Here is a 12,589-nt window from a genome sequence, read left to right on the forward strand (position 1 = left end):
CCTCTTCTCTCTCTTTGATTCTATCATGACTTAAGTCTAGTTTTTGTAGTAAAAACATCCTAAGTATGACTTCATTAGAGTACTACTTGGAAGACGGTCATTCTACTTCTACTTGGAAGACGGTCATTCTAAACCTGTTTTTAAATGTTATCAATTTTCATTTATCATAATTTAATTCATTTATTATGATCTGTTTAGAACAGGCTTTTATTGTTTCTGCTGTTTTATTTTAGTTGAAAATTTTGTTATAAATTAGTACCATATTTTTAGAAGCCTTATATTTCCATCCTAAATCTACTTATGACTGTTTTTAAAAAAGTAATTCATATAAAAGACTAATATCTAGAATATATAAAGAACTGTTAAAACTCAACAGTAAAAAGACAATCTAACTAGAAAAATGGACAAAAGACATGAAGATGCATTTCACCTAAAGGCATATAGAGGTGCCAAAAAAGCACATGAAATGATCTTCAACATCATTAGCCATTAGGGAAACGAAATTAAAATCACAGTGAGATATCACTATACCTCTATCAGAATGGCTAAAAAATTTTAATGACCACTACCAAATGCTGACAAGAATATGGAGAATAGATCACTGATACATTGCTAGTAAGAATGTACAGTTGATCTCGCAAACAATTTGCCAGTTAAAAAAAATTAACCTGCAGCTACTATATAACCCAGCAATCGCAATTTTGCACATTTATCCCAGAGAAGTAAAACTTAAATTCAGGCATTCCCATAGTAGCTCAACAGGTTAAGAACTCAACTTGTCTCTGTGAGGGTTCAGGTTCAAACACTGGCATTGCTCAGTGAGTTAAGGATCCAGTGTTGCTACAAGCTGTAGCATAGGTTGTAGATGCAGCTCTGATCCAGTGTTGCCATGGCTGTGGCATAGGCCTCATCTGCAGTTCCAGTTTGATCCTTGGCCTGGGAACTTCCATATGCTGCAGTTGAGGCTGTAAAAAGCAAACAAAAAATCCCCAAAAGAAAAAGACTTAAATTCATGCAAAAACCTGTACCTGAGCATTTATGGCAGCTTTTTTCCATGATAGCCAAAAACTAGAAACAACCCAGTTGTCCTTTATCTTGTAAATATTTAAACAAACTGTGGTATATCCATACCATGGAATACTATTCAGCCATAAAAAAGAATGAACTGTTGATATATAAAGTAACTTGGAATAATCTTTAGAGAATTAAATGAAGTAAGAAAATCCAAAAGGATGTATATTGTATGATTCCATTTATATGATATTCTTGAAATGACAATTATGTAAATAGATAACAGGTGGTTGCTGGGGTTAATGAAAGGGTAGGCATGGGAGATAAGTGGGTGTGGCTATCAAAGGGCAACATGAATGATCTTTGTGATATTCAGTATCCTGACTGTATGAATACCAATATTTTGTTTGTGATATTGTACAAGATGTTATCATTTGGGAAGACTGTGAAATTACATAGGATCTCCCTATTATTTCTTACAACTGCATGTGAATCTACAATTACTTCAAAATAAAAAGTTTATTTTTAAAAAATAATTCATTTATATTTTTGAGTATGCACATGGTACAACATTTAGAAGTCTGTATTTACATTGAAATAGTGATTAAGGATCATGACGTACAGAGATAGATACATTTCATTAAATATGACTTTTCTTCTCCCTTTTCCTCCTCTTTGAAAATAGAGGGAGTTCGTAATATTTCTAATCAGCTTTCTATAACAACCAAGATTGATCGGGAGCACCCAGACATGAGAAACTATGCTAAGCAGAAAGGCTGGTGGGATGGTAAAAAAGAGTTTGATTTTGCTGCAACATACTCTTATCTCGACACAGCCAAGATGATGACTTCATCAGGCAGATATTGTGAAGGCTACAAGCTTCTGAATAAACATAAAGGTAATTTTAAATAATATCAGAATGAAAATTTTTTTTTGTGTAGATATAGGTATGATAAAAATATGTTTTATGAGGAATTATTCTAAGTAAAGATACAGCTTTATTAAAACTGAAAATGTGATATTGTAAACTGTTCTTTAAAATGGGTAAAGTGCTATAGAATTTTAAGAAGGTAATAATTCTTTTTGTGGGACAAGTTCAATTTTGCAATCTTCAGACCCTTTTTCAGTTCTTGTTAATATTCTTAAGGCCAAATTGTAATTACTTTTCTTCTCAGAGTTCATTTGAACATGGAGATAGTTTTCTTTGATTGTTGCTTCTTTCATTTATCTTTGGATAGTACCCTTACTGGTTATTTTCTGTTTTTTTATTTTATTTTATTTTATTTTTTCTTTTTGGCTACACCCATGGCATGTAGAAGTTCCTGGGCCAGGGATCAAACCCCTGCCACAGCAGTGACAATGCCAGATCCTTAACCTACTGCACCACCAGAAGAACTCCATCTTATTAGTTATCTTCTAACTATAAAAGTTATGTCCAAAACTGGTCGAGAAGGCAAACTGAGCAGATATAAGAATTTCCCCTTTCTACTCCTAAACTCTAGAAATGTTGAATAAAATATTTAAGCATTAAGGATATTCATAGCTAGGTTTAAACGCTAGAAGAGGAACAAAACACTATAGATTCTTTCATCACTAGGTACCAAATGATGAGAGAACCTATAGTGTTAGCAAGATTTGAGGTGTCTCTTCCCCATACCATCCTTCTGTGTGTCAAAGGGGGGATTGTGGACCAGATATAAACCTTAGGAGCTAGTTTTAACACCCATGAGAATGTAGGTGCCAAGGTGAAATATCTAGTGGGGAGCAAGAGTGGGACTACTTACTAAGATTACTGCTCTACTCTCTGCCTAGTCCCAGCCTGGAATTGAGCTGTCTGATGTCCCAGGGTATGAGTCAGTACAGTCTCTTGTGAGAGGTTGAACTCTGAGATATACATATTGTGTAGGCTCAGGTGGAGCTACTAGTGCTGTGCTGAGAAACAAACTGTTTTGGAAAACCAGTAAACCACACAAAATTCCAGCTTACCTGTGTCTCTGCACTCACTTCGTGAATATTTGATATGATAAATATTTGGATTTTAATCAAATTTCCCATTCAGATGAGAAATCTGGTATAATGGATCTACATATAACTGTCAATAAAAATACTGAAGTTACATGAACATTCAGATGAAAGGATATGGTTTCTATATTTACTGTGGACAGTTTCTGTTATTATGTCCTCAAGTTCACTGATCTTTTCTTCTGCATTATCTAATATGCTATAATCTGGTGATATTTTCATCTGGTAATATTTTCATTTCATATATTTTATTTTTCATCTCTGTGTGTTCCATTTGGTTCTTTTTGTATATTTCTCATTTCTCTATTCATTATCTTTATATTTTTCTTTAAATCTTTGAGCATATTCAGCATAAATATGTTTTATAATAGCTGTTTTAGTATTCTTGTCTTATAACTCCATTATTTCTGTAATTTCTGGGTCTGCTTCTGTTTATTTGATTTTATTCTGGTTTAGGGTCACATTTTCCTGCTTATTCATGTGTCTGGTAATCTTTGATTGGATGGTGGATGTCACAGATTTTAATCATTGCGTTCTGGATTTTGTTTTATTCCTTTAAAGAGTGTTGGACTTTGTTTCATCAGTTAATTAAGTTACTTATATAACACTTTCACCTCTTCTAAGCCTATTTGCTTTTCTATGGTAGTTCTAGAGTACCAAGGCTAGTTTAGTTCCACTGTTAAGAGATGTGATCCTTGGGAGTTCCCGTTGTGGCTCAGTGGTTAACAAATCCAACTAGGAACCATGAGGTTGCAGGTTCGATCCCTGGCATTGCTCAGCGGGTTAAGGATCTGGCGTTGCCATGAACTGTGGTGTAGGTTGCAGACGAGGCTTGGATCTTGCGTTGCTGTGGCTCTGGAGTAGGCCGGTGGCTATAGCTCTGATTTGGCCCCAGCCTGGGAACCTCCATATGCTGCAGGAGTGGCCCAAGAAAATGGCAAAAAGACAAAAAAAAAAAAAAAAAAAAAAAGGGATGTGATCCTCCTGGGATCTCCACTGAATGCCTTGTGTACTAAATGAAGTCTCCCTACCCCAGCTAGTGGGAACTCAAAAGATTCCCAACCCTATGTTAGCTTAATGAACTTGCTTTTAAACTCATAGTTTCTAGTGGTTGCTCTTTCCATAAAATTTGTTCTTTGTTTGGTCTTGTGGCGTTTCATCTTAGGTGTGTATGCAAATTGGTATTCAGCCAAAGTCTCAAGGGAATCATTATACACGTTTCTAGAACTTTTTCTTTGAGTAGCTCCTTCCTCTCTGGTACTCTGCTCTGAAAATTTTACCAACCTGGCCTCCCTGAGCTTCAATCTCTGTTTCCTCAACTTAGAGTGATCTTTGGGCTATGTCTGGGTTCCTGCTCTCTGTACTATGGTCTGAAAATGGAACATTGTAACAAATATGTAACACTTCTTCAAAGTCAAGCATTTGAAAAATGCAGATGAGCCAAGAGGGAAAATATTACTCAGAATGAGTACTTAGGACTCAACATTTAAATTTTTTAATTGTAAAAATAAAATGTATTATTGCTAGCATATATTCTTTGTAGTCATATTTCCCTGTATACATACACAGTTTTTTTTTAAATAAAAATAGGTCAGTACTGAATATACTCTATTTTAATCCACTTTTTAGTTGATGATATATTGGGAATATCATTTCCTATCTTTTGTTAGCATTCGTTGGAAATGTTTTAAAATTTCCTTTGTGATTTCTTTTCTGATTCATGGATTATTTAGAAGTGTGTTATTATTTCCCAAATATATGAAGGTTTTCTAGATATCATATTATAATTAATTTCTAATTTAATTCCATTGAACCCAGAGAACATACTCTGTATGATTTCAGTCCTTTAAAATTTACTGAGACTAATATTATGGCCTAGCATGTGGTCTGTTTTGGTGTACAAAATACATACATCTTGTAGGTGTTGGGTATAGTGTTTTGTAAATATCAGGTCAAAATAGTTATTGTGATCATCTATGTCTTTACTAATTTTTTCTTGCTGTATATATCATTTGAGAGAGAAGTGTGAAAACCTCCAATTATATTTATGGAATTATCTGTTTAGCCTTTATTTATTTATTTATTTATTGCTTTTTAGGGCCTTACCTATGGCATATGGAGGTTCCCAGGCTAGGGGTTGAATCGGAGCTACAGCTGCCGCCCCTTGCCACAGCCACAGCAACATGGGATCCGAACTGCATCTGCAGCCTTCACCACAGCTTACAGCAATGCCAGATCCTTAACCCACTGAGCGAGGCCAGGGATTGAACCCACTACCTCATGGTTACTAGTCGGATTTGTTTCCATTGTGCCACAATGGGAATTCCAGCCTTTAATTCTGTCACTTTTTGCTTAATATATTTTAAAGCTTTGTTATTAGCTATGTACACATTTATAATTATTTTGTATTTCTGGTTAATTGGCCCTTTTACCTTCATGAAATATTTCTCACTTAATATTCTTTGTCTTGAAGTCAAGTTTAGTCTGGCCTTCTTCTGGTTACTATTTACATGACATAGTCACCTATCCATTTGCTTTTAAACTATTTATATCTTTATATTTAAAGCACATTGTTTGTAAAAAGCATATAGTTTCATCTTTTTAAAAACCATTTTGATAAGTTCTGCCTTTTAATTAAAATCTACAGCTTATTAACATTTAATATAGTCTGGTTCTGGTTCCAGATTAGATGGTGTAAGTACGCTCTATCTGTCTTTCTGAATGTAACCAAAAACCTGGAAATACTGAATGGAACTCTTAAATGTAAAAGGGAGTAGGCAGTAGGAGAAAGACTACAACTAAAAGTATGAATTCATCTAGCAGTGAGTTTCATGTTTTTTTCCTTCCATATCTCCCTGCCTGCTTTCAAAAAGTATGAATCCTGGATATGTATTGAGTATGGATAGAAAATGGACCCAAAGTCTCATAACCAAAGACTCAGCTATCTGCTGTCAATGAGTGACTCACTGGAGACTGCTGGAGAGGGTGTGGAGAAAAGGGAACCCTCCTGCACTGTTGGTGGGAATGTAAATTGGTACAACCTCTATGGAGAACAGTATGGAGATTCCTCAGAAAATTAAATATAGAACTACCATATTATGTAGCAATCCCATTCCTGGGCATATATCCAGACAGAACTGCAATTGAAAAAGATACATGCACCAGTGTGTTCATAGCAGCAGTATTCACAATAGCCAAGACATAGAAACAACCTAAATGTCCATTGACAGATGAATGGATTAAGAAGATGTGGTGTATATATATATAATGGAATACTACTCAGCCATAAAAAGAACAAAATAATACCATTTGCAGCAACATGGATGAAACTAGAGATTCTCATACTAAGTGAAGTAAGTCTGAAAGAGAAGACAAATATCATATAATGTCACTTATATGTGGGAGCTGAAATATGGCACAAAGGAACCTACCTGCAAAACAAATAGACTCACAGATATAGAGAACAGACTTGTGGTTGCCAAGGGGGATGATGAGGGAGTGGGAGGAACTGGGAGTTTGGGGTTAGTAGATGCAAACTATTACATTTAGGATGGATAAGGAATGAGGACCTACTGCATAGCATTGGGAACTATGTCCAGTTTCTTGGGATAGATCGTGATGGAAGATAATATAAGAAGGGTAATATGTGTGTGTGTGTGTATTTTTGCTGTACAGCAGAAATTGGAGCAATTAACTATACTTAAACAACTAAAGACTCAGCTATATGCTGTCAATGAATGACTCACTTTAAATAAATGAGGAATAAAAGAATGGGAGAAGATATAGCATGTAAATAATGATCAAAAGACAGTTGAGTTGGTTATATAAGTATTAGATGAAGTAGACTTTAGAGCAAGGTGCAGTACCAGGGAAAAAGATACTACATAATCAAAAAAAGGGTCATTTGGGGATTATTATGTCTCTGGGGTAAATAATATGTGTACCTAACAACAAATTTCATAATAAATGAAGTAAGAACTAATAGAACTGAAGGGAGAAGTAGACAGTTCCACAATTGTAGTTGGGGACTTCAGTACTTCTCTTTCAGTCGTCAGAAGAACCAGGGGACAAAAAAATCAGAAAGGACATAAAAGAATTGGACAGTACTATCAGCCACTGTATGTAATTGATATTTATAGACTCTTCCACCCAACAACAGTGGAAATGTACATTCTTTTCAAGTGCTCATGGAATTTACACTCAGGTTGATTATATAGTGGGATATAAAACAAATATTTAAAAAGCTATAACAAAGTATGGTCTCTGACAATAATGAAATTAAATTTGGAATCAATTACAGGAGGACATCTGGAAAAATCCTGAAGTACTTGGAAATTGTACAACATACTTTAAATCTATGGGTCAAAAAAGAAGTCTCAAGGAAATGAGAAGATATTTTAAGTGGAGTAAAATGAAAATCAGTGTACCAAAATTTATGAGATGCAGCAAAAGTTGTGCTTACAGGGAATTTTGTAGCATCACCTGCTTGTATTAGACAATAAGAAAGGACTCAACAATGTAAACTTTCACCTTAATAAATTTTTAAAGAAAGAACAAAATAGGAGTTCTGAAGTTCCCGTTGTGGCTCAGTGGAAACAAACCTGACTAGCATCCATGAGGACACAGGTTCGATCCCTGGCCTCACTCAGTGGGTTAAGGATCTGGCGTCACTGTGAGCTGTGGTGTAGGTCACAGATGTGGCTCAGATCCCATGTTCCTATGGCTGTGGGGTAGGCCCGTAGCTGTAGCTCCAATTCGATCCCTAGTCTGGGAACCTTCATATGCCTCAAGTGCAGCCCTTAAAAAAAGACAAAAAAAGAAAAAAAACATAGGGGTTCCTGTCATGGCTCAGCACGTTAAGAACCTGATTAGTAGCCACAAGAATGCACGTTCGATACCTGGTCTTGCTCAGTGGGTTAAGGATCGAGCATTGCAGTGAGCTGTAGTGTAGGTCGCAGGCGAGGCTCAGATCTGGTATTGCTTTGGCAGCTGCAGCTCCTATTCGACCCCTAGACTGGAACTTCCAAATACCACAGGTGTGCCCCCCCCCCCAAAAGAAAGAAAATCCGAAGCAAAAGTAAATAAAAAATAAATAAAATGCAGAAATCAACAAAATTGAAAACAAAACAATGGAGAAAATGTATCAAAGTGAAAGCTGGTTCTTTGGAAAAATGAATAACTTGATATACTCTAGACAGCTAGAGTGTCTAGAAAAAAATAAAGACACAAGGTACATATCAAGAAAAAAGATATCATTATAGACCCCACACACATTTGGAGGATAATAGCAGAGCACTATAAACAGCTCTAAGTGTGTTCAATAACTTAGAGGAAATGAACGAGTTCCTTAAAAGCCACAAATCACGAAAACTCACCTAAGAAGAAATAACCCTTGATTCAGCAATTTAATTGGTTACATTAAATCTGCAGTCTGTCGTTGGCAGCTCAGATTTCAGTTCCTTTCTTTTCTTTTAGCTGAGCCGCTATCATTCTGCCCAACACATGCTAATTCATAAATCGGATGGAGATTTGGGTCGTGTTTTCTTACAGGGAATTTGAGGGGTTCCTCTCTATAATTCTCTCCTTTCTGGGATTCTTCATTTTCTAGTACCTGCGGTGCATCAGGGCAGACCAAAGTTTTCTCTAACTACTTGCACCTTGTTCCACAGCATTGACCATGGCCTTTCCTCAGACTAAAACTGTATCAAAAATGGGGAATTTACCCTATCCTTCATCCTGTCTTCTAAGTGTCACCTCCCTTCCAGAATTTTCCTGCTTTTGTTCATTGTAAAGAGCCTTCAGTGTATTTTGTCCCAAGTTTATAGTTACCTGAGGGAAGGTTGGTCTGATAGACTAAATGAAAACAGAACTCCTTCCCATGTCATTTAATATTCCATGATATTATTTTACATATGAAAATAAATATATTCACGATTCAAAGTTCAGAGGTACACAAGAGTATGCAATAAAGTAGCTCCCTTCTACCCTGTCCCTAGATGTTCAGTTCTTTTTCTTATAGGCAATTCTTTATATATTTTTTCAGAGATGATGTATGCCTAATAAAAAAATATGTATATATATTCTTCATTCTCTTTTTTTACAGAAATTGTAGCATGCCATGTACATCTTTCTGCACATAACTTTTTTAGTTAGCAACATATAATGCAGATCATCCAATTTTTATGTCTACAGAACCGTCTCATATTTTTGTCAAGTGCATAGTATTCTATTATTTTGGTATCTTATTAATTTCCATATATTATATTTTATCATTATATAGTAAAGATCGATTGTATGAATCATACTTTCAGTAACATATTTCCTGTTGTTTAGGTTGTTTTTAGTTTTTCATTAATGAAAAGTATACAACATGCTTGTAGCTTATTTATTTTTGCATTCATGATTCTTTTCCTAGAATTATTTCCTAGAAGTAGCATGTGGGGGTCTAAGCATGTGCACATTTTAAGGCTTTTGAAACACTTTGTCAAAATGACCATCAGAAAAATTGCATCAATTTAAATTTCTACCAGCAATATGTGGCCCATTTTCTAATATATTTACTAATATAGGATATTATTTTTGTTCACTTTGATAAATTTTGTGAGCAAAAATGGTATGTTATTATTTTAAAATATGATTCTCTCATTAGTGAGATTAGATATGTTCTTATATTTATTGAAAATTTATAACTTTTAAATACACTGCATGTTTTTGGAGTTCCTGTCATGGCTCAGTGGAAACGAATCCAACTAGGAACCATGAGTTTGCTGGTTCGATCCCTGGCCTCGCTCAGCGGGTTAAGGATCCAGTGTTGCGTGAGCTGTGGTGTAGGTCACAAACGTGGCTCAGATTTGGCATTGCTGTGGTTGTGGCGTAGGCTTGCAGCAGCAGCTCCAATTAGACCCCTAGCCTGGGAACATCCATATGCCACGGGTGCAGCCCTCAAAAGATAAAAAAAGACAAAAAAATAAATAAATTGCCTGTTTATTATTATTATTATTATTTGTCTTTTTAGGGCCATATCTGTGGCATATGGAGGTTCCCAGGCTAGGGGTAGAATCAGAGCCGTCAGCCTACGCCACAGCCACTGCAACACAGGATCCGAGCTGTGTCTGCGACCTACACCACAGCTCACGCCAATGCCAGATCTTTAACCCACTGAGCAAGGCCAGGGATTGAGCCTGAGTCCTAATGGATACTAGTCAGATTTGTTTCCACTGAGCCACAATGGGAATTCCAATTGCCTTTTTTTTTAACATATCTTTCCCCAATTTTATATTCAACTACTACTAAGTTAAAAAATAACTTGTACCTTTGTCCACTTGGCTCCAGATAATTCCAGAAAAATAACTTTTAGAAGATTATTGGGTGGCAGATAACATCTAAAATGGTCATTCCAGAGTTCCCGTGGTGGCGCAGTGGTTAACGAATCTGACTAGGAACCATGAGGTTGCGGGTTTGGTCCCTGCCCTTGCTCAGTGGGTTAAGGATCCGGCGTTGCCGTGAGCTGTGGTGTAGGTTGCAGACGCGGCTCGGGTCCCGAGTTGCTGTGGCTGTGGTGTAGTCCAGTGGCTACAGCTCCGATTCGACCCCTAGCCTGGGAACCTCCATATGCCGCGGGAGCGGCCCAAGAAATAGCAAAACAAACAAACAAACAAACAAACAAAAAAAACACTAAAATGGTCATTCCACTAACAAAAATATGTGACTGATAATATCCTCCTTCACTTGAATGATAAAATGGCCTATAAATCAATCAGAAAGTAACTATTCAAAGATAGATCAGTCATTGATTAATACTTGCCTTTCAGGTATTCATTTAACAAACTAATATAATTATGGCAGAAAAAAGTTGGTGACAGAATGTTTTCAGAATGCCTTAACATCATTGTTTTCAAAGCATTTGATATTTTATTTTTAATTTCCAGAAGAATGTCTTATTTGAAAAGTTTCTTATAAAATTTCTTATGTTAGTCTGTTATTTAATAAATTGGTTATTTAAACTGTCTCTTTTTATCATGTGATAGATATGTAGAAAATATTTATGGAGTAAACATATAGAAAGGAGTTCCCTTGTGGCCCAGTAGGTTTAAGATCTGGTGTTCCCACTGCAGTAGCTTGGATTGCTGCTGTGGGGTAGATTTGATCCCTGGCCTGGGAACATCCGTATGCTATGGGCATGGCCAAAAAAAAAAAAAAAAGAAAGTGCTAAAGTATATTATTTTTTTAAGTATATTATTCTAAGGACTTTGATTTTAGGCTTATTATTATTGTAAAAGAAGAGATAAAGTAGTGGCTATAGCAACATCTACTCCCATTTATTTAAAAAGTATTTAGACGTTTAGACATTGTGTGGAGTTCCCGTTGTGGCACAGTGGAAATGAATCCGACTAGGAACCATGAGGTTGCAGGTTTGATCCCTGGCCTCGCTCAGTAGGTTAAGGATCTGGTGTTGCCATGAGCTGTGGTGTAGGTCGCAGACGGCGGCTTGGATCTAGTGTTGCTGTGGCTGTGGCGTAGGCCAGCAGCTGTAGCTCTGATTAGACCCCTAGCCTGGGAACCTCCATGTGCTGTGGGTGTGGCCCTAAATAGAAAAAAAAAAAGTTTAGACATTTTCCTAAGTAATTGCATTATTTTAAGCAACCATGAGAGGCATGTATTATCTTCATTTTACAGATGGAAACTGTTTGTGCTTTTCAGTTGTCTCCCATATGAAGTTGAAAAAAATGGACTTTTATTTGTTTTTATATTTTTCTCAGCATTTAGTTCACTGTTTTGTACTAGTACGTGTGTGTTATAAAGTTTTTAAAATTAAATTAACAAAAATTGTTAGTTGAATTAAATTGTAATTTGCAAATAGTTTAACCAAGATCATTGTTGGTTTTTTTATTCTAACAATAAACCCAAAAGCTCAGAAATAAAATTAGCAGGTACTCTTAAAAAAAATGAGGAATAACAACAGATAATGAAGATGGAGAAGAAAATGTCAAAAATAATAAAGTTTAGGGTGATTGGAGAAAAGGGAGGAAAAAATACGTAGAAATAATTATATGTAATCAGCCACTGCATTATAATAATTAATTCTGTTATATTTAACTATAAAATAACTGAATTATAGATTTGAAATACATACATATTATAGTAATAGATGCATCTGACATGAAACTTATTTTTTTTCTGGAGCATGAAGTACAGTCCATCCAGCTTTCTGTGCTTTGCCAAAAGAATAAATGTCTTTCCAGTACTTTTATAGAAAATTGTCTGCTAGTACATTGCAGCTAATTTTTTCTATGATTTTTCTGGATGGAAGAGCCTACCTCTCTTCTTTCCAACTAGTCGTACCTGATAGCTATTAACTGTGCTGCATGTGTATCCAAATTGTATATATATTCACTCATGTATTTTAAATAACTAGTTTAAATTGCAATGAAATTGTACCCTGTGTTTTGCATTCATTTTAGTGAACCCTGCCACTGCAGTCTCAGTACTTATTCAATGCTTGCTAGTGGATTACTTATAGCTGTCCTACTCAAGTGATCATGTAAATCCTTTTTTC

General features: G+C 35.7%; 1 protein-coding gene across 17 annotated transcripts in view; it reads left to right on the top strand.

Moving 5' to 3' along the window:
• The window catches only part of SCRN3 (secernin 3), a 39,423-nt gene that overhangs the window by 8,256 nt on the left and 18,578 nt on the right, over positions 1-12,589 (top strand). For 12 of the 17 annotated variants that reach the window (XM_084999546.1, XM_021074978.2, XM_021074981.2 and 9 more), the window contains one exon: positions 1,697-1,909. In XM_084999546.1, the coding sequence (XP_084855672.1) occupies positions 1,697-1,909 (213 nt within the window). Of the gene's footprint in view, positions 1-1,696; positions 1,910-5,906; positions 6,387-7,333; positions 7,593-12,589 lie in introns of those variants that run through there. The other 5 variants (XR_014829580.1, XR_014829579.1, XR_014829578.1 and 2 more) reach the window with 2 other exon arrangements.

The sequence above is a fragment of the Sus scrofa genome, chromosome 15 (genome assembly GCF_054392235.1).
Source record: "Sus scrofa isolate SSC_HxYL_T2T_F1_AM1 chromosome 15, Sscrofa_HxYL_maternal_Yorkshire_Landrace_v2.0, whole genome shotgun sequence".
Taxonomy (NCBI): domain Eukaryota; kingdom Metazoa; phylum Chordata; class Mammalia; order Artiodactyla; family Suidae; genus Sus; species Sus scrofa.